Source organism: Bos javanicus, chromosome 9 (genome assembly GCF_032452875.1).
Source record: "Bos javanicus breed banteng chromosome 9, ARS-OSU_banteng_1.0, whole genome shotgun sequence".
Classification (NCBI taxonomy): Eukaryota; Metazoa; Chordata; class Mammalia; order Artiodactyla; family Bovidae; genus Bos; species Bos javanicus.
Genome location: NC_083876.1, coordinates 26170779 through 26193712, shown reverse-complemented (window position 1 = coordinate 26193712; position 22934 = coordinate 26170779). Strand labels below are relative to the sequence as shown.

General features: G+C 38.6%; 1 protein-coding gene across 1 annotated transcript in view; it reads left to right on the top strand.

Moving 5' to 3' along the window:
* Positions 1-22934, top strand: part of RNF217 (ring finger protein 217) — a 132414-nt gene that overhangs the window by 88157 nt on the left and 21323 nt on the right. The window contains exon 3 of the mRNA XM_061427378.1: positions 5780-5944. Within this exon, the coding sequence (XP_061283362.1) occupies positions 5780-5944 (165 nt within the window). The remainder of the gene's footprint in view (positions 1-5779; positions 5945-22934) is intronic.

Below are 22934 nucleotides of genomic sequence, written 5' to 3'. Positions count from 1 at the left end.
TTTCCCTTTCATTTTCCAGTTTAGTTTAAGCTATATTGTGAGAAATTTAGGGAAGGGTCACTTGGCCACGTTTGGACCATGTTCAAGGAGCAGTGCCTCCTGGAGCTATGTATTATTGGCGCTGCATTCAGGGTGAGAATCCCAAGTAGCAGGTAAAATCTGAGGGATTAAAAATCAAAGCAAGAAGTCAAGTCATCTTCCCATGTGGAGACCCTTCCCCCACTGCCACCCTTGCTGTTAGATTTGATCTTAAAAGGAAACAGATTGCGGTTCCTTGAAAGCATTTAAAGCCATGCGTTGGAGACTTCTTTTCTCCTCTCTGTAATACTCAGCACCTCCTCACAATCTCCTCTTTGAGAAAACCACTTTAAGCTGTTATGGAACTTTTTCACTAGTGGTAAAGAACACGCCTGCAAATACAGGAGACTCAAGAGTTGTGGATTCAACCCCTGGCTTGAGGAGATCCCCTGGAGAAGGGTATGGTTACCCGCTCCAGTATTCTTGTCTGGAGAATCCCATGGGCAGAGGAGCCTGGCAGGCTATGGTCCATGGGGTCACAAAGAGTCAGACACTACTGAAGGGACTTTTATAATTATGAGATGTCACAATTATTTACATATATATTGATTAGTTTCTTTCGGACGCTCTAGTCTGACATCCGTAAGTTATATATGGTTCATCTGAGAAGTTTCTGGACCACCACGTTGGGAGTATAGGAACCTTAATGTAAGGCTGATTGATCTCTGTTTCTCGGGCACGTTGGCGAGATTCAGGGCTGACCCAGATAAAGCGGTTCTCCTTTTCGGGTTCCATGCGAGCGCTTGCTGTTTCCCCATGCACTGTTTGCTCAGGCCTCGACGGCAGCTCAGGTTGGGCTCTCTGCCTGCACTGTGGTCCCATGACTTTTCCCAGGGACACCCCACTCGTCTTTCAAGGCCTTATTCTTTCTGACTTCTGCCCTTTGGCCCTTCCTTGAGTCAGTTTTCCCGTGGCTCCCACTTGTCCAGGCTTCCACTCCAGTAGTTGTCACATGATTTTATAGCTTTTTAGGTTGATATTTTTCTGCATTCAGTAATTTTTTTGAGGATAATATTCCATTCTTTCTGATATGTCTAAAATTAATGCACTCAGTATCTGTTATTTGAAGGTGCTTAGTAAGTATTTGTTGAATGGAAAATGAATTTTGGAGCGTTTTATTATTATTTGTATTAATCTGAAGTTCTGTTAATAATAAAGCAAATTCTTCTTGGAAAACCAAGTTAATTCATATTGGCCATGCCACATTTATACATGGATGTTGTCTAATATTTTGAGTTTGATAAGTAAGGATTTTATGATTTACTTAAAATAATTATGTTTATAGGACTGTATAGTATTTCATGAACAAAAAAACTTTTCTAGGATGTTCTTTGGTTTTTAATTTTGTATTTATTTTGTGGGTTATTTCTTTATTGGCATGATGAACTGTTAAGAGAAAATACAGTTTGCTTACAACAAGTGGGTTGGTTTAATTTGTCCTCAGAGCGTCATTGTAGCCCAGGATTCTAGAAAAGCTAAGGAAATTCAAAAGTAAAAAATGTAATATAAGGTTCTTTTATATTTCATGGATTATAGAACAAGTTAATGAAGATTTCTATCTCTGATAACTTTAACTTTTGAAACTTGTAGCCTTGCCTGTTGTAGAAGAGTCACACACTAATCATGATGTTTTGTAAAATGTCATGTGGATGATGTTTAGTAAACATCATTCAGTAATCTAAGATGCAAGAATACCATCTCAGCCACTGGCTGTAAATTAGACACGTTGGTTTTTCTTGGAATTCATGTGATGTTAGCCAATGTGCAATACTTGCTCTGTGCAAAATCATTCATTTTACAAAGAACTTACTCAAGTGCCTACCATGTGCCAGAAGTTCTGTGTTACTTAACTCAGGAAATACAGAATGAATGAGAAGTCAGCCTTTGCCCTCTGTGAACTTGTAGCCTGTTAGGGAGATTAGACAGCTACATGTTTAATGTAAATTCTACAAGATACCGAAACTGGTTGGGAGAAATAGGGAAGACATCCTGAAGCAAGTAGCATTTGATCTAGTAAAGGTTTCAATAGATTGTGTTCATTGGACTTTTTCCAGTTATGAGAAGCAGGGCTATGCTCTCTCTTAAGCTCCATCATGTAATGTATTTTAGTATAAAGCTGCAGGGAAATAGGAAGGGCAAGAAAGCGGTCCTAGCTGCCACCCGTGCGGGCCTCATGGAGAGTTGGACCCTGGCCCTGGGAGCGTGAGAGCCCCTCAGTTGTGTTACTAGAAGTGAATGTCTGTTGTTCCCATCTCCAGTGATCTGTGCTGTGGTCACTCAGCTTTTCTCTGTCTTTGCCTATATAGCAAAGGCAGAGTGCTTGTGTATGTATCCCTGTTTCTCTCCTCAAGAAAAAAAAAATCTGTCTTGGCTAATCTCTGTTCAGCAAGGAGCATGCTTTGCACAAAGCTTCTGCCTGCAGCCTCATAGATTGCTTGCCATCAAGCAGACCCCTGCTTTTAGCTTAGGGACTCATTCCTGGTGTGATCAGGTGTGGCCACTGCGATGGGGTCAGTCCTTCAGAGCTGTGCTTCTCAAACTTTAACGTGGGGACCTTGTGAAATCACAGGCTGTGGTTTAGTAGGTCTGGGGTGAGACATGAATTTTTGACGGCAACAAGCTCCCAGGTGATGCTCCACTACACTCTGAATAGCATGGATACAGCACGGTAACCTGTATGTGAATATAATTACTCAGAAGGCAGGCACTCCATGTGGGAAGTCTGTGATTATGGGATGGCATTTCATATGGAGGAAGATACAGTGTTAATGTCTACAGGTGTTTCGTATGAGTCCAACTTTGAGTATGGTTAAGGAAGACCCTGATGCTGGGAGGGATTGGGGGCAGGAGGAGAAGGGGACGACAGAGGATGAGATGGCTGGATGGCATCACTGACTCAATGGACGTGAGTCTGGGTGAACTCCGGGAGTTGGTGATGGACAGGGAGGCCTGGCGTGCTGCGATTCATGGGGTCGCAAAGAGTCAGACATGACTGAGTGACTGAACTGAACTGAAGGTTGGAGTGAATAAGTCATCGTCAAACGAAAAAGTCAGTCTTTAAACAATTTAGCCACAGTCTTTGAATAACAAGGTGGTTGGGATTGCCTGTTAGTCCTTGTATTATTTTAATCCAAACTAAGTGAAGTGAAAGTCGCTCAGTCGTGTCAGACTCTTTGTGACCCCATGGACTCTAGTCCATGGAATTCTCCAGGCCAGAATACTGGAGTGGGTAGCCTTTTCCTTCTCTAGGGGATCTTCCCAACCCAGGGATCAAACCAGGGTCTCCTGCATTGCAGGCAGATTCTTTACCAACTGAGCTATGAGGGAATCCAGAGTAAGGCAATAGTTATTTTCCTGTTTTCAGTGAGAGACAGTAAGCAGGTGGGTCTGAATTTAAGTTATTTATCTTCACGTGAGAACTTGGTGCAAAATTCCTTTCATAGTTTGCTGCCGAGTCTTTGTTGTCTGGCAGCAGGTTCTGCAGTGAAACTTAGTTGTTTATTGTGTGATGTTGGAAGCCAGAATCCTGGGGTGGACACCAAATACCTGATTCCTTATCATTCTGATACCTTAGGAGAACCATATATTTCCAGTTGTCTTCATTCGAGATCTGTAGATAAGATAGTTCAGCATCAGTCATAAAGATCCTTGAGCCATTATAGTGTCTGACACCCTTTGAGTTAATCCCAGTTTCAAGGCACATGTTACAGTTATTCTTTGGCTATTCATTTCATAAATATAATCTAAGACTGGCATTAAAAACCAAGGTTTGTTTTTTTTTTTAATTTAACAAAGGTAGAGTTCAGTAATTTAGAATTGTGTATGTCTAATAGAATATTCAAGCCCTCTGTCATAGTGGCAGAAGCAAGAGGTAAATTGAGTCTTTTTTACTTCCCCATTTCATTCATTATATTAAAAAATTATATTCCTATAGGCCCCATATGATATTTACATGTGTTCTTCATTGTTTTCAGTGATCATTTTACATTGTTTTATTACCTGGAGTTTACCTTCTTTGACTCAGTCTTCTTACTTTAAAAATAAATTAATTTAACTTTAATGATCAGAAAAGGCAAAAATGGTTATTTTAAATGACTAAAAAAAATCATCTTTTTAAAAAGCACAAGAGATTTCCTAATTTATCTGAGTAAAATCTTGAAAGAGATTTTCAAAATTAACCTTATATTTTTAGTGTTCTAGAATTCTAATTTACTGATTAGATTAACCACATGACTTTCTTCGACTTTGACATTTTACTTTTCAATCATCAAAGTAAGAATGCTGTTTAGTATGAGGAAGTGTTTTAACACAATGGAAAGAATGCTGGCCTTGGAGTCACAATTTTACTTGCTCTGTGTCTCTGGGCAAGTTATTTAATCTCTGTGAGCGTAAGTTTCCTCATCTGTAAACTTATGTTGTTCATACTGACTTTGGAGCATTAGTTTGTTGATAAAAATAAATAATGCATGTAATACAACAGTATAAACATTATCGTATAACAGCATTTTAATAAATATACATGAAGATTTTTAAAAATTGATGACAAAATGCTGTTTTATTTTGCCATCAAGTTAGAAGCAAAAGTATTTTTGTTGCTCATATTTGCACAGGAAGAACATTATCTATTTTGACTGCATGTTGCAGTGCTTAGAGTTATAACAGAAGAGTTGACTGTAACTGCCATTCAGTTACCCTGTAGATTGGAACCACTGTTTTCAAAAAAAGAAAGTAGCGACATTGTGTACAGTTTACCAAAAGACTTGCTAACTCATCTTCAAAGTATAGTCAGTAAATTCACTCTTGCCCAGTGAAGTAAGAAGCAGGAGCACAGAGAATAGTCACTTACATTGTTTATAGTGACACATTTTATTAATCACTTTAATCAAATAGAAAAGTCAAGTTATGCCCATACGTTTCTAGAGTGAGGACCAGAAATATGGTTTGAGAGTGGGATACTCCATTGTTATTCAAAATGCAGAAAGTCAGATAAAATGTCTTTCTTGTCAAGAGGAAGACAGATATTTTTAAAACATATACATGCATTCTATACACCTCTGCATAGTGACCATACAAAGATATCTTCTGATAGTTTCCCAGGTACAGGCCACAAGACCACCATACATTCAGTTTTCTAATAAGATCCTTCATATTATTTTTATGATTAATCTCCCTTATATGAATAGCAAACCAGGGATATCCATTATCATAGCAAATGTTGGTGTAGTGGTTCATTTGCTGGAGTGTTTTTTATTTGATGAAACATCTTGGGGGGGCGGGGCTTTGATTTTACAAAAGTGAATGAAGCCAAGAGCAATGGAAATGCCTGGGAAGCTGGTTCAAGGGCCAGGCAAGTTCCAGGGTGGTAGCCTGAGTAGGGATTCGGGGCATTTTGACCTTCAGATTTTACCTCTGTGTTTCAATTGAGGGCTTTTCTTAAGGCCAAATTGATTTCCAAAGCATCCCAAGTGTTTAGTTCTACTGGTCTACAGACAGCCAGATCATCCAGGCCAAAGCCGTTCTTTCCTCCTTTAATATAAGAATAGTCATATCTTACTGTAGTTTTGGTTTTATCCAGGGGGAGGTATTTTAAATTTGGACCAATTATAGCCTTTCAGCTAATTTCTCCAAGCATCACCATTCTTATCTTCTTAGACACTTTAAATATATCCACTAGTACTTAACATTACTTTTCCTTACACAGATCCAGTGCCCCACTTGCCAATTCGTCTGGTGTTTTAAGTGCCACTCTCCTTGGCATGAAGGTGTTAACTGCAAGGAGTACAAAAAAGGAGACAAACTGTTGCGTCACTGGGCCAGCGAAATTGAGCATGGGCAGCGGAATGCCCAGAAGTGTCCAAAGTGCAAGGTGAGACCACCGTTAGGAGGAAGGGGGTCACTGAACGATAATATTTACAATGTTGAAGTGATTCTATGTGTAACTTTCCTAATGCAGGCGTGGAGAAAAAGAATACTTGCTGTTTCATTTTAGAAGAGTAATTATATAGCTAAAATGAAGATTTTATATAGAAAAAATATATAGTGTATATTTCTATTCCCATTATATTTCATTGTTTTGCTTTGTTTTTAATTTACATTTATTTATTTTAATTGGAGGCTAATTACTTTACAATATTGTATTGGTTTTGCCATACATCAACATGAATCCGCCACGGGTGTACACATATTCCCCATCCTGAACCCCCGTCCCACCTCCCTCCCCGTTCCATCCAGGCTGGTGCAGTGGGTCATCCCAGTGCACCAGCCCCAAGCATCCTGTATCGAACCTGGACTGGCGATAGTTCAAAATTTAAGGAGTCTACATGTAACTATGGGTCTTAAACTTCAAAATCCTTATTTTCCATTTAAAAATGGAAATTTATATATAGGAAAAAACTCATATAAAAAGTATATAAAGTATTATTTCTAGTTTACACTAGCAAACTACACTATAATCACTTCTCAATTAGGTAGGCTCTGAATCCTTGTAAGCCTTTGTTTTTGTTTGTTTCTCTCTGACATTGCTTATCATTTTAGGATTATATTAAACTGGCCATTTCCTTTTTTAGTAAATCTGGTGAGGGAGAAGCTAAAAGCTTCAGGTCTTTATGGATCCCATTTTTCAATTTTCTCTTGATAATCATGCAAATAATCAAGAGTCAGCAGGCGTTTGAGCAGAGACCTAGATGTTGAAAGTCAACTGTGCAGATAGCCAGGGAAAGGAATTTCTCCTATAGAGAAATCAGCACATAAATCCAGCCAGAAAACTTTGGATTTGATGCTTACCGGGTAGGGATCTGTTGAAGTTTTTCTCTTTCTAAAGCTCAATGCAGAAAATTATATGTGTATATATGTATACGTATACTCCACCATGTGTGGTTTTCATTTTTTGCCAAATTTATTTTTGAAAATCATGTCTAAACTGGGCCAAATTTTCTTTCAAGAATAATTTTGCCATTTCTTTCAGGAGAACTTAGCACCAAGGTAAAGGAAATTTGAATTATCAGAAAAATTTTAAAAATTAATCATGTGAACCCAACTTGAAGTAGTATAAGTATATTCTGAAGCTTATAGATGAAAATATACATGAAATATATAGATGAATATATATATATATGCGCACAGATTGACTACACCAGTGTCACTAGTTTATATGTATATTAATAGTCAGTAAAGCATTGCCTAAAATAACATGTTGTGTTCTTAGCAACTGGAAGAAAATTTTGAAATAGTTTGGATGGCCTGGCCCTATTAAAAGTGGTATCTATGGATGTCTGAGTTTAAAAGCTTCCTTTGTTTGTCTGTAGAAGGCAAATCCATCTACAGTTATCCCTTTGGTTTTAAGACTGTTTCAGATTGCTGCATCGGTTGCTCTGTACACTTATTTTTCACCCGTTGAAGAACAATGGGAGAATGAGGCCTTTCCCCCTTCCTCCTGCCTTTTCAGTTTATTCAAAGCTACTGCTCCGTTTCAAACTAAATAAAGGCCAGTAGGAGTTCAGGAGCCCTGTTTAAGTCATTCTATTTGACACTTTGTTCATAATACTTTATATTTCTCTGAAAAGCTGTGAAACAGTTGCCAGTTGGCCTGGCTCACAGAATGTGTTCTCAATGAAGAATACTGCAACATTACATGTTAGGGATATTTGAGATAGTACATAAAAACATAACATTTGTTACTGTAATCCTTCCATCTAACATTAAATAGACTCTGATTTATTGAAAGAAAAAGCACCCAACTGTAAGGAATTTACCGAATGCGCTGACGGTTCCCCACAGTTTTAACAAATATGAACAGTTAAGAGAAATCATGGATGCTGGTTTTCTTTTGAAATAATAGCTAAAAAGTTGAGGTTTTAAAAGGAATTACCTTCTGATTAGAAGGGAAAGGGGCCGAGGAACCATGGAATGAGTTTACATTCATTCCATGTGGAGCAGAGAACCCACTTTCTGGTGAGATTCAGGTTCCATATGAAATCTGTGTCAGGTTACATCATATTTTATGACTTGTTTTGAATACAGATTGTTTTAGGTTTTTTGAAGCATGTGACTTTAAAATTTTGTATTTTCTTAATTCTGATTTTGTTGTTGTTGGGCCATAAATTTTATTTTTGCCCATGAAACCTCTCTAAGAGTAGAAATCCACAGGGAGAGATTACTCAGTGAATTAATACTTTTTTTTATGGGCCAAGGCTTTATTTTCCTAAATACTCTTTTAAGATTTATAAGTGAAAACGGAAGATGCTAGGAGCTTATGAAAAAAATTTTCATATAGTGCTTCCAGTGAGCAAAACAATTGTCATATATTTTCATATGAATATGTTTTTATTAATGATAATCAAGTGTGTTTAAAATTTTGTCGGGACCAAAGTATATTTATGTACCCTGCATGTGTATATTAGATTGATCCATAATTTTGATAATTATTTTGATTTTTAAGTGATTTTTTTCATAAAGGTCATGTAACATATGATAGAAATTTGAAAAATAGAGAAAAAGAATTCACCACTCTAGTATACTCACTATTAACATATCAGTGTCTTGTTGCTCTTTGATCTTTCCCCTATTTAAGTAACTTAAAAAAGAATCGTAATATGGGGATAATTTGATATCCCGTGTTTTTTTCCATTTAACTTTTCAAACCATTCTTAAGTTACTAAGTAGTTTTATAGCATGTATTAAGTGAAAGAAAGTGAAAGTGTTAGCTGTTCAGTCATGTCCGACTCTTTGCAACTCATGGACTGTAGCCTGCCAAGCTCCTCTGTCCATGGAATTCTCCAGGCAAGAATACTAAAGTGGGTTCCCATTCTCTTCTCCAGGGGATCTTCCCAACCCAGGGATCGAACCCAGGTCTTCTGCATTTCAGGCAGATTCTTTACCATCTGAGCCACCAGGGAATCCCAACATTTATTAACTATGTAATATTTGCTTAAATATCCTCCACCTATTAGATACCAAAGCTGGTTTTGTTTGGGTTTGGAATTCTTTAAAAATATATCCCTATGTTATAATTTGTTAATGATATTCATCTGGAATATATATTTTTCCATATTTTGGACCTTTTCTTAAGATAGAATCACTAGGTTAAAGGACATCAATATATTCAATATTTGGTACATATTGCCAATTTGTTTTCCTAAAAGATTGAAACAATTTATCACCAGAATAGCTTGAAAAACTATTTATGTATGATCATTTCTTATTATTTAGCATTTCAAGTATTTTTAAATGCTTATTTAATAATTTAAATTTAAATAATTTAATAACAAAATACTTTGTTCTTATATTTTGAATTGAGTATATTTTTAAAAATATGTACTTTAAAAGAAAGCTGAACATATTTTCAGTCCCTTTTACCCAATACTTTGGGGCAAACCAGTTTAAAGCCAGTAGGAAGTGAAAGAAACAATTATATTTAAAATGCATATATAAGTAAGTATTATCTCTTCAAAAATATTTCTTAAATATTGTAATATGTTACTGTTATTAAAAATGGGTGATAAATTCATGCATGTCTATTATACCATTATCTTTAATTTTTAAATGTTGGAAATAGTTCATGATTAAAAGTAAATAAAACCGATTCAAATGTATTCTTTTTAATGGCTGAGTAATACTCCGTTGTGTATATGTACCACAGCTTTCTTACATTTGAATCAGTTCTAATGAGGTGGATGAAACTGGAGCCTATTATACAGAGTGAAGTAAGCCAGAAGGAAAAACATAAATACAGTATACTAACGCATATATATGGAATTTAGAAAGATGGTAACAATAACCCGGTGTACGAGACAGCAAAAGAGACACTGATGTATAGAACAGTCTTATGGACTCTGTGGGAGAGGGAGAGGGTGGGAAGATTTGGGAGAATGACATTGAAGCATGTAAAATATCATGTAAGAAACGAGTTGCCAGTCCAGGTTCGATGCACGATACTGGATGCTTGGGGCTAGTGCACTGGGACAACCCAGAGGGATGGTATGGGGAGGGAGGAGGGAGGAGGGTTCAGGATGGGGAACACATGTATACCTGTGGCGGATTCATTTTGATATTTGGAAAAACTAATACAATTATGTAAAAGTTAAAAATAAAATAAAATTAAAAAAAAAAAAAGTAAATAAAACCTAACAAGGGAACAGAAGGACTCTAACATCAGATTTCTGGAGCTGCTTACGCATCTACGTTTGCCCCTGCAATCTCTAAGGATGTGACTGTTGCATTTTCATTTTTATCCTCACTAAAAGTTACACTTTGAATAAATGGTTTACTAAAGCAAAGTTTGGGTTACTATTTCTCAAAATGGTTAGCTTTTTTAAATTGGAAAATTTAAACATCTCTGCTGCAAATTACCTTCTTCCTTAATGTCAGATAAGAGAAATATTTATGTAAACATTTATATAATGTGGAAAAAATACAGTCATAGCCAACAAGATGACAGGCAGCTGACCACTTGAATTTTTCTCTTACATAAATAACCACGTATCACTATTTAGGACATTTTACAAAGCATTGAAGAGAGAATTAATTAGGAAGTTATACACTTCGTAGGCTGATATATAAGTAATGTGATTTATGAATTAAGGGTAATTAAGTCGTTTATTTTATTTCAGTTCAGTTCAGTCACTCAGTCATGTCCAACTCTTTGCGACCCCATGGACTGCAGCACACCAGGCCTCCCTGTCCATCACCAACTCCCAGAGTTTACCCAAACTCAAGTCCATTGATTCGGTCATCCAACCATCTTATCCTCTGTCGTCCCCTTCTCCTCCTGCCCTCAACCTTTCCCAGCATCAGAGTCTTTTCCAATGAGTCAGCTCCTCACATCAGGTGGCCAAAGTATTGGAGTTTCAGCCTCAACATCAGTCCTTCCAGTGAACACTCAAGACTTATATTCTTTAGGATGGACTGGTTGGATCTCCATGCAGTCCACGGGACTCTCAAGAGTCTTCTCCAACACCACGAAGCATCAATTCTTTGGTGCTCAGCTTTCTTTATAGTCCAACTCTCAAATCTATACATGACCAATGGAAAAACCAAAGAATAGCCTTGACTAGACGGACCTTTGATGGCAAAGTAATGTCTCTGCTTTTTAATATGCTCTCTAGGTTGGTCATAACTTTCCTTCCAAGGAGTAAGCGTCTTTTAATTTAATGGCTGCAGTCACCATCTGCAGTGATTTTGGAGCCCAAAAAAATAAAGTCAGCCACTGTTTCCACTGTTTCCCCATGTAATTGCCATGCAGTGATGGGACCAGATGCCATGATCTTCGTTTTCTGAATGTTGAGCTTTAAGCCAACTTTCTCACTCTCCTCTTTCACTTTCATCAAGAGGCTCTTTAGTTCCTCTTCACTTTCTGCCATAAGGGTGGTGTCATCTGCATATCTGAGGTTATTGATGTTTCTCCTGGCAATCTTGATTCCAGCTTGTGCTTCTTCCAGCCCAGCGTTTCTCGTGATGTACTCTGCATAGAAGTTAAACAAGCAGGGTGACAATATACAGCCTTGACGTACTCCTTTCCCTATTTGGAACCAGTCTATTGTTTCATGTCCAGTTCTGTTGCTTCCTGACCTGCATACAGGTTTCTCAAGAGGCAGGTCAGGTGGTCTGGTATTCCCATCTCTTTCAGAATTTTCTGCAGTTTATTTTGATCCACACTGTCAAAGGCTTTGGCATAGTCAATAAAGCAGAAGTAGATGTTTTTCTGGAACTCTCTTGCTTTTTCGATGATCCAGCAGATGTTGGCAATTTGATCTCTGGTTCCTCTGCCTTTTCTAAAACCAGCTTGAACATTAGGAAGTTCACGGTTCACATGTTGCTGAAGCCTGGCTTGGAGAATTTTGAGCATTACCTTGCTAGTGTGTGAGATGAGTGCAATTGTGTGGTAGTTTGAGCTTTATTTGGGATCGCCTTTCTTTGGGATTGGAATGAAAACTTGACCTTTTCCCGTCCTGTGGCCACTGCTGAGTTTTCCAGATTTGCTGGCGTATTGAGTGCAGCAGTTTCACAGCATCATCTTTTAGGATTTGAAATAACTCAACTGAAATTCCATAACCTCCACTAGCTTTGTTCGTAGTGATGCTTCCTAAGGCCCACTTGACTTCACATTCCAGGATGTCTGGCTCTAGGTGAGTAATCACACCATCGTGATTATCTGGGTCTTGAAGATCTTTTTTGTATAGTTCTTCTGTGTATTCTTGCCACCTCTTCTTAATATCTTCTGCTTCTGTTAGGTCCATACCATTTCTGTCCTTTATTGTGCCCATCTTTGCATGAAATGTTCCCTTGGTATCTCTAATTTTCTTGAAGAGATCTCTAGTCTTTCTCATTCTATTGTTTTCCTCTGTTTTTTTGCACTGATCACTGAGGAAGGCTTTCTTTTCTCTCCTTGCTATTCTTTGGAACTCTGCATTCAAATGGGTATATCTTTCCTTTTCTCCTTTGCTTTTCACCTCTCTTCTTTTCACAGCTATTCGTAAGGCCTCCTCAGACAGCCATTTTGGTTTTTTGCATTTCTTTTTCTTGAGGATGGTCTTGATCCCTGTCTCCTATACAATGTCACGCACCTCCATCCATAGTTCATCAGGCACTCTATCAGATCTAGTCCCTTAAATCTATTTCTCACTTCTACTGTATAATCATAAGGGATTTTATTTAGGTCATACCTGAATGGTCAGTGGTTTTCCCCACTTTCTTCAATTTAAGTCTGAATTTGGCAATAAGGAGTTCATGATCCAAGCTACAGTCTGCTCCCGGTCCTGATTTTGCTGACTGTATAGAGCTTCTCCATCTTTGGCTGCAAAGAATATAATCAGTCTGATTTCAGTGTTGGCCGTCTGGTGATGTCCATGTGTAGAGTCTTCTCTTTTTTGTTATTTCAATGTCAACATATTTCCTATTTGTAGGAGGCAGGACACTTCTCTCTTTTTGTTTTTTTTAAAGAAATGCCAAGACGTGAACAGGGAGTGCTGAGTTCTAATATGCCATCTTATTTTATTCATAAAATGCCTTTGTATATAGTGCTCTGTCTTTCTTTGTGGTGTTTGCACAGCAATAATAAAGCAATACTACCTACATGTACTGATATTAATTACATATTACTCTCCATTGCCGTTGTGCAGTTTTATTAGTTATCTCATCAAATCCTCACATGTGATACTAAGATGCTAAGTTCCAGTGTGCCATCCAGATCTTAATTATTAAATGCTTTTTCATGAAGCTAAGATGTTTCACAGGAGGAGAAGGGGGTGGCAGAGGATGAGATGGTTGGATGGCATCATTGACTCAGTGAACATGAGTTTGAGCAAACTCCAGGAGACAGTGCAGAACAGGGAAGCCTGACGTGCTGCAGTTCATGGAGTCACAAAGAGTTGAATGCGACTTAGTGACGGAACAACAGCAACAGTCATAATAAAATGATAGGTTCAATAGTGTGTGAGTTACATTTATTGTCTCATTTAAATCTCTAAGGAAAGTTGTAAGAAAGATACAGAAACAGCTTCAGAGAGGCTAAGTAACTGGGCCAAAAGGCAGGCAGGGAAAAGTGAATTATATTCATCCATAATTTATTATGAATTTGAAATTAAAGGAATTTACTTGTCAAGATATTTCCCTTCAGATATTTTATTCTCTTAAATCCTATAAAAGGCTGCTCTGGGGAAAAAATGTATTGATTCACGGAAATGATTAATTTCCTCCTGTTCATATCAAATTAGCACAAATCTCTGTCTATGAGTTCTTATATCTGAGCTACAGCTGTGTAGCTTATGGTTGCTAAGGAAAGAATTTAGAATATTAACATTGGATTTTCTAGATAACCCTGCAGTTCTCTGGCACTTCACGTGCCACTGCAAACGTATGTTCAGGGGCTGGTGACTGCTTTTAGATAGTGCCTCTTATAGAGGATAAAATAGCTTTTCCTTGACCACTGATCACCCACTTTAACTCTCCAGATTGCCTGACATCACTAAGTTTGATGCAGTAGTTATCACTGCTACTGTTTTCTTGAAGTGCCAAAATCTAGACGTTAGTTGTGAGGAGAGCCTGATTGTTTGGTGGCAGATATTTTCTAGGATATAAACTGTATTGCATCCATGACCCATTTTTTATGACTAATAGCTTTGATGTTGATTAGCTGCCCAAGATTAAATGTATAATGTTAGTACATACAGCATTTCATTAAAAATCATGTCCTAATTTTAATATGTGATGGTTTAGTTGCTAAGTCGTATCTGACTCTTGCGACCCCATGGAGTATAGCCTGCCAGGCTCCTCTGTCCATGGGATTCTCCAGGCAAGAATACTGGAGTGGATTGCCATTTCCTTCTCCAGGGTATCTTCCTGACCCAGGATCAAACCCAGGTGTCCTGAACTGCAGGCAGGTTCTTTTCTGACTGAGCTATGAGGGAATCCCCATTTTAAAAAAATATAGAATACCAAATAAATACGTATAAACAAAATAATATAGAATAACAAATATTATATATTCCCTTGTTGTTATTCTTATAGTAGAATAGAATAACAATAAGTGAATATTTCAACATGTAAATGTTCAGGTACCATGGCATTAAAAGACAAGAAGAAGCAATCAGATTTTTGAACCCATTTAAAATGGGCTCACAAATTTGGATTTAGGAAACCATGAAGGGAAGCTTAAATATTATCAATACCTATCCTTTTATTTGAAGACAAAATATGTATGTATGTATGCTTATAAATGTATGCATATATACATATGAATACATGTGATTATATTGCTAGAAAATTCAGGATACATTAAAACCACACATAAATCTTTGAAACATATATAAAATGGAGTTAGAATCTAAATCAATCTTTCTCAGTTTATTCTGTAGTTATATAGTAATTAGAAAATTATCTATTAAAAGCATGCAAACAATATTTTGTTTTATATGTAAGATGAAGTTAGGTTCTGTGTTCGTATATTTATAAATAGACTCTCTAATAGTCTAGTGTATTAGAAAATAATATGGATGGGACCTAATACTCTTCTGAGCAAAATGTCTGAAACATTGAAGAACAACCCAAACTGCCAGTTTCAACCACCTTTGTGACTGCCAAACATCCCCTTACCAAAGAAATTCTGAAACATCTGCAAGGGGCTGAGAGTCCATATGGAGAGCCTCTGACAGAGATGCGGGCTTCTGAGAGGATTTCTAGTGAGCTGTGTAGACACAGAAGAGTGGAGTAAAACTCTGCCCATTTTCTGTGTGGATACCAATGGGGCCAGTGTTTCTAAAGGATTTAAAGCTTTCTATGATGGTTCATTTCCTTTCCTTTTCATTTCATTTCCAGCTTTAAAAATTGTTTTTTATTTCTGCTGTAAACTCAACTTAGAATTCCAGACAGGGTACACGTTTTGCTGGTGGCAGCAGTCAGTAGGCGAATCAACAGTTTGGAGAGGTATGGGGAAAGATCTGCATCCCAGTGCATAAGCAGCATCTTCACTTGCTTGCCCTCGTGGACTGCTCCAACATAGATCCCTCTGCTGTCCCCAAGGACCTTCTCGTAGTCTCTGCATCTCAGTGAATGGCGGCGCCAACCTTGTAGCTGCTCAAGTCAAGAATCTGACCTCATTCTCTCACACCCCACATATCATCAGTCATAATCTTCTGTAGATTGTACCATCAAAATATCTTCAGAATTTGACTATATCTCAGCACCCCCACTGTCACTAATCTGGATCAGGACATCAACATCTTTTTCTCTCCAAGACTTTTTCCACAACCTCCTGATGGTTTCTTACTCTTCACGGTATCTTGACCCAGCAGCCAGAAGGAGACTGTTTAAACATAAGGAAGATTACATACTCCCTGCTCGAAATCCTCCATGTCTCCCTTCTCACACAGAGCAAAAGCTAGTCCTTACAGTGACTATATGACGCATCACACTCTGCTCACACTTCCACCCCATTGTCCCTCTGACCTAATTTTCCACTTCCTTTGCCCTCTTCCAGCCACCCTGCCCTCCTTGCTATGCTTCAGAAGCACCAGGCGTGTTCTCTTCTCAGGGTCTCCATACCTGCTCTTCCTTTTGTCTGAAATATGCATTCCCCAGATACCTGCACACCCAGCTCTCTCCCTTCATGTCTTCGAACAAAATTCAGCTTCTCAGTAATCACTTTCTCCTACCTTATGCCCTTTATAGGCTTTGTTTTTTTGTTTTTTGTTTTTTTCTCCATAGCACCACATTGCTAGCACTATTTAAAATAGTGGATACATTTTGCATCGTGAGAGCAGGGGTTTTGATCTGTTTTTTTCCTTGAGATACCTTGAACATTTAAAAGCAGTGCTGGGCACTGTTCAGGACTGAATGGACAGTTGATGAGTGAATTAATGTCATTTTACTTTACTCCTTATATGCACTTTTAGTGAGACTCCATCACGGGCTCTGTACAACATGGTCGTTTTTCTCATGAAACCCACGTAAGGGAACACAGAGGTTACGCGGGAAGATGACAAAACACTGTTGCGCTTCAGTAGGGCTTTGCATAGAGTATTATAGATGAGTTCATGGTAAAGGGGGTATCTCCATTCATCTTGGGGAACCAGGGAGAGCTATGTTATCGAGAATTCCTGGGTGGACTTTGATATAAGGAAAGGTATCCAGGGGTGAGAATATAACACTTAAAGGACAGGACACAGAGCCAGGAAATGAGTGTTGTGTAGTGGAGCCACAAGTATTTTGTGGTTCCTTTAGAGTAAGGTTCACAGAAGGAAGTGGTGAAAGGTGGGGTAACAGATAAAAACAGAAGCCTGGGCCTTGCATGCAATGTTAAGAAATGTGGATTTCATCCTCCAGACTGAAAGTTGTAAACAAGGGAATGGTGTGGTATCCAATTTATATCAATATTTTAGGTTGGTTGCTGTTGATCATATGAAGGTAGTTGTAGACGTCTAGAAGGAAATGATGATTGTTTGAGCTAAGGTAATGGTCAAAGGCTGGAGAAGAGGAGAAGGGCTCGATTAATATCCTGGGGCTGAAACTGTCTGATCTTGATAGATAGCTGGAAGTGAGAAGAGGCTAATAACTAGATATTTAGCTTAAGTACCTAAATAGATGGTGATGATACCATAAAAAGTGACAGTGTTAGCTGCTCAGTCATGTCTGACTCAGCAACCCCATGGACTGTAGCCTACCAGGCTCCTCTGTCCATGGGATTTTCCAGGCAAGAATACTGGAGTGGTTTGCCATTCCCTTCTCCAGGGGATTTTCCTGACAAAGAGATTGAGCCCGGGTCTGCTGCATCACAGGCAAATTCTTTACCATCTGGATCATGGTACCCAGATATCATAAACTGAGATAAAGTAATGGAGATTAGAGTTATTTTTATTGTTGTTGGGGTAGGGAACCTTGCAGTGATTATGAGTTTGGTTTTGCTTATTTGACTTTGAGATGGCTGTAAGGCATACAGGTGTATTCAGATTCAGATCAGTCGCTCAGTCGTGTCCGACTCTTTGCGACCCTATGAATCGCAGTACACCAGGCCTCCCTGTCCATCACCAACTCCCGGAGTTCACTCAGACCCACGTCCATCGAGTCAGTGATGCCATCCAGCCATCTCATCCTCTGTCGTCCCCTTCTCCTCTTGCCCCCAATCCCTCCCAGCATCAGAGTCTTTTTCCAGTGAGTCAGCTCTTCGCATGAGATGGCCAAAGTACTGGATATGACCCCCAAATAGTTGCTATCTGACTCTGCAGCTCAGGAGTGAGGTGTACAGTGGTAATTTAAAAATGAAATCCAGTGGAGGGAAGTTGAAACCGTTTGAGTATGGAAGAGACTACGCAAAGAGTGTATGCAAAGTGGTGATTCATGGATGGAATTAAGAGAAAAGTGAATGAATAGGAACCTAAGAGAGAAAGGAGCATCTGGAGAAAAAAGGTGTCATTGAAGCAAAAGTATATCAAAGGTCAGAGAGAAGTAGTGACCAACTGATTAAATGACACTGAGAAATACAATAAAATAAGAATTAAAAATGTATTCGTTGGATTTGGCAATTAGAGGGCATGGATAATACTTGTTCTTTTAATAAATAATGCATATTGAGAACACACTATGTGACAGGATCTGTGCAACTCCCTCTAATAAAATAACAAACAAGACGTATGTGATATGGGCCCTTTCAGATCTTATCAACTGGGAGAGTAGAGAGTTTGAGCAGAGAGATACATACAACTAAGAGGTTTAAAATAGAGACTGAGAAACACTGTGATAGGGCCAGTATAGGTCGCTTCTCATTTTATGGATGTTGTTGTTGTTCAGTCTCTCAATTGTGTCCAACTCTTTGCGACTCCATGGATTGCAGCACGCCAAGCTTCTCTGTCCTTCACTATCTTCCGAAGTTTGTTCAAATTCATGTCCATTGAGGCGGTGATATTATCCAGTCATCTCACTTCATGTATCATTTCATGGATACGGTGCCCTGAATATACTGTTCTGGGAATGGTCTCCCTACCTCTCAGTCTTCTTAACTGGTGAACTTAACTTGTTCTTCATTTCTCAAATCAACCGACACTTCCTTAGACAAGCCTCTTCTGACCCTTAGATCAGATCAAGCTCCTTCTGTTGAGTACTCTCTTCATGCCTTCTCCTTCTCCTTCATAGCATTTTATCATAGCCTATGAGTATCTGTTTAGTTGTACAATTTATCACGTCCATCAGTTGGACCGTAAAGAAGGCAGAGTGCCAAAGAATCAATGCCTTTGAACTAATACTGGAGAAGACTCCTGAGAGTCCCTTGGACAGCACGGAGATCAAACCAGTCAATCCTAAAGGAAATGCACCTTGAATATTCATTGGAAGGACTGATGCTGAAGCTGAGACTCCAATATTTTGGTCACCTGATGTGAACAGCTGACTCATTGAAAAAGTCCCTGATGCTGGGAAACATTGAGGGCAGAAGAAGAGGGCATCAGAGGATGAGATGGCTGCATGGCATCACCAGTGCAATGAACATGAACTTGGGCAAACTTTAGGAGATAAATAGTCAGGGACAGGAAGGCCTGGCATGCTGCAGTCCATGGGGTCAAAAGCTGGGCATGACTAGGTGACTGAACAACAGCAACAACATTAGACTACAAGCTCCTTAAGGGCAGAAGCCATGTTGGCTTTTATCAGTGAGCAAATAAATATTTATTGAATTAATGAATGAATAACTATTTCCTGGAGTTGATCTGGATGTTTCAGTAACATGGGATTGCAGTCAACTGAGGAAGAATTAAGAAGTGAGTAAGAAAAGCAGTGAGAATAGACTATACTTTTAAGAATCTTAGTGAAAATGGAAGAGTGAAGGTAATCATTGGCCAGAAGGTCATGTGGAATTAAAGGAAGGATTTATTAGGTTGGGGAGACTTGTGAACTATTAGCAGGCTAAGTGGTGCACAGCCACAGAAGGGAAGGGGTAAAGATGAATGAGAAGGAGGGGAAAACAGACATCTGGAAATTTCTGAGGACATGGGTTATGGAATCAAGGGAAGTATGGTCAAGAAGAAGGAAGAAACTTAGGGGCTAATTTGTAGTACAGCTCTACTCTGAGGAGTAAGAATTGGACAGTCTTCTCACTCTTCTTCAAAGAATGTGTCGTCATAAATCAATCATAAGACTGAATTACACGGAGGAGGGTTCAGGATGGGGAACACATGTATACCTGTGGTGGATTCATTTTGATATTTGGCAAAACTAATACAATTATGTAAAGTTTAAAAATAAAATAAAATTAAAAAAAGACTGAATTACATATGAAATTCCCTATAAGAAAGAAAACCAGTACATTCAGTTCAGTTCAGTTTCTCAGTCATGTCCAACTCTTTGCTGCCCCATGGACTGCAGCACTCCAGGCCTCCCTGTCCATCGCCAACTCCCGGAGTTCACTCAAACTCATGTCCAGTGTAAGAGGGTTCCCTTTTCTCCACACCCTCTCCAACATTTATTATTTGTAGACTTTTGGATCGCAGCCATTCTGACTGGTGTGAAATGGTACCTCATAGTGGTCTTGATTTACATTTCTCTGATAATGAGTGATGTTGAGCATCTTTTCATGTGTTTGTTAGCCATCTGTATGTCTTCTTTGGAGAAATGTCTATTTAGTTCTTTGGCCCATTTTTTGATTGGGTCATTTATTTTTCTGGAGTTGAGCTGTAGGAGTTGCTTGTATATTTTTGAGATTAGTTGTTTGTCAGTTGCTTCATTTGCTATTATTTTCTCCCATTGTGAAGGCTGTCTTTTCACCTTGCTAATAGTTTCCTTTGATGTGCAGAAGCTTTTAAGGTTAATTAGGTCCCATTTGTTTATTTTTGCTTTTATTTCCGATATTCTGGGAGGTGGGTCATAGAGGATCCTGCTGTGATGTATGTCAGAGAGTGTTTTGCCTATGTTCTCCTCTAGGAGTTTTATAGTTTCTGGTCTTATGTTTAGATCTTTAACCCATTTTGAGTTTATTTTTGTGTATGGTGTTAGAAAGTGTTCTAGTTTCATTCTTTTACAAGTGGTTGACCAGATTTCCCAGCACCACTTGTTAAAGAGATTGTCTTTAATCCATTGTATATTCTTGCCTCCTTTGTCAAAGATAAGGTGTCCATATGTGCGTGGATTTATCTCTGGGCTTTCTGTTTTGTTCCATTGATCTATATTTCTGTCTTTGTGCCAGTACCATACTGTCTTGATAACTGTGGCTTTGTAGTAGAGCCTGAAGTCAGGTAGGTTGATTCCTCCAGTTCCATTCTTCTTTCTCAAGCTCTAGTACAGCCATTATGGAGAACAGTGTGGAGATTCCTTAAAAAACTGGAAATAGAACTGCCTTATGATCCAGCAATCCCACTGCTGGGCATACACACTGAGGAAACCAGAAGGGAAAGAGACACGTGTACCCCAATGTTCATCGCAGCACTGTTTATAATAGCCAGGACATGGAAGAAACCTAGATGTCCATCAGCAGATGAATGGATAAGAAAGCAGTGGTACATATACACAATGGAGTATTACTCAGCCATTAAAAAGAATTCATTTGAATCAGTTCTAATGAGGTGGATGAAACTGGAGCCTATTATACAGAGTGAAGTAAGCCAGAAGGAAAAACACCAATACAGTATACTAACGCATATATATGGAATTTAGAAAGATGATAACAATAACCCTGTGTTCGAGACAGCAAAAGAGACACTGATGTATGGAACACTCTTATGGACTCTGTGGGAGAGAGAGGGTGGGAAGATTTGGGAGAATGGCATTGAAACATGTAAAATATCATGTATGAAATGAGATGCCAGTCCAGGTTCAATGCACGATACTGGATGCTTGGGGCTAGTGCACTGGGACGACCCAGAGGGATGGTATGGGGAGGGAGGAGGGAGGAGGGTTCAGGATGGGGAGCACATGTATACCTGTGATGAATTCATTTTGATATTTGGCAAAACTAATACAATTATGTAAAGTTTAAAAATAAAATAAAATTTAAAAAAAAAAAAACTCATGTCCATTGAGTCGGTGATGCCATCCAGCCATCTCATCCTCTGTTGTCCCCTTCTCCTCCTGCCTTCAATCTTTCCCAGCATCAGGGTCTTTTCCAGTGAGTCAGCTCTTCGCATCAGGTGGCCAAAGTACATTACATTAGAGGACAATTGAAGTTAGAGTATGGCTTTAAAAAAACTAACATGGCAGGAGACACCAAATGATTTTGAAATCAACATCTTATTTATTTTTTACAGAATAGTTTACCAAATAGAGGCAACCACAGTTGACACTACAGGATTCCTGCTGCTTAGCTACCCTTTCCCTGTCTTTCTATTCCAGTTTTTCATAGTTACATTTTAGTTCTTTTGATTATCTCTCATCTTTAAATACTGTATAGAGACTTCTGTCCCGTGTCTAACAGTTTTAGGTATATATGAGGATCTAGTCATCCTGCAATTCTTGCTGCTTCTGTTTCCCATTTTCTGTAAGCTGTAACTTTGTTTTTATATCGTCAAATTTAATAACCTCCACACTCTATTCTAATGTTTACTACTTTTTTCCCTAAAGAACGATTCTAATATTTGAAAACCAGTTGAGTGTTTACGTATCAAGAACATATAATTACGGAACAAGGATTACAGTTCCCTGTCTATGGAATCCCAACTTCTAGGAAACATGCCCCTTGCATCTTTGTGTACTCTGTTAACTCAGTTATGCTCTAGTGTGTTATGCCTCATATTTGAACCTTCCATGCCCTTTGTTTTGTTTTGCTTTTCCTGAAAGTCCTTACTGTTTTTCTTCCTTCCTTATTGGGAATAGAAGTATCTACTTTATTTATCATGTTATTTAATATTTAGTTCCTCATAAATTTTATTGCTTGTTGTATATTCCATTGTTATTTTTTGAAGACATTCTTGAAACCAGCTGACTTCCTGTTCTAAATTGGACTGATTGCTTTGGAACCCATTCGCTGAAATTTCTTACACCTTTTTTGTATGTGGTAACATTGTCCTTCTTGACTTGCACATTCACTTAATGAAGTGCTTCCTTAAGTCATGGCCCTAGAAAAGGCACAGAGGAGTCTTAGCATGTCTAGAATTGTTTCATTTTTGCCCTTATTATTGTTTATTTCACAATTGGGCAAGTAATTCTAGCTACATGCTTTTAATCAGGTCTTTGAAGGCTTTGCATATATGTTTGCTTTTAAAAAATCCCTGTGTTGGGGCGTCCTTGGTGGCTCAATGTTAGAGAATCTGCCTGCCAATTCAGGAGACGTGGGTTCCATCCCTGATCCAAGAAGATCCCACATGCCACATAACAGCTAAGCCCATGTGCCACAACTGTTGATCCTGTGCTCTGGAGCCCGGGAGCTGCAATTACTGAGCCCACGTGCT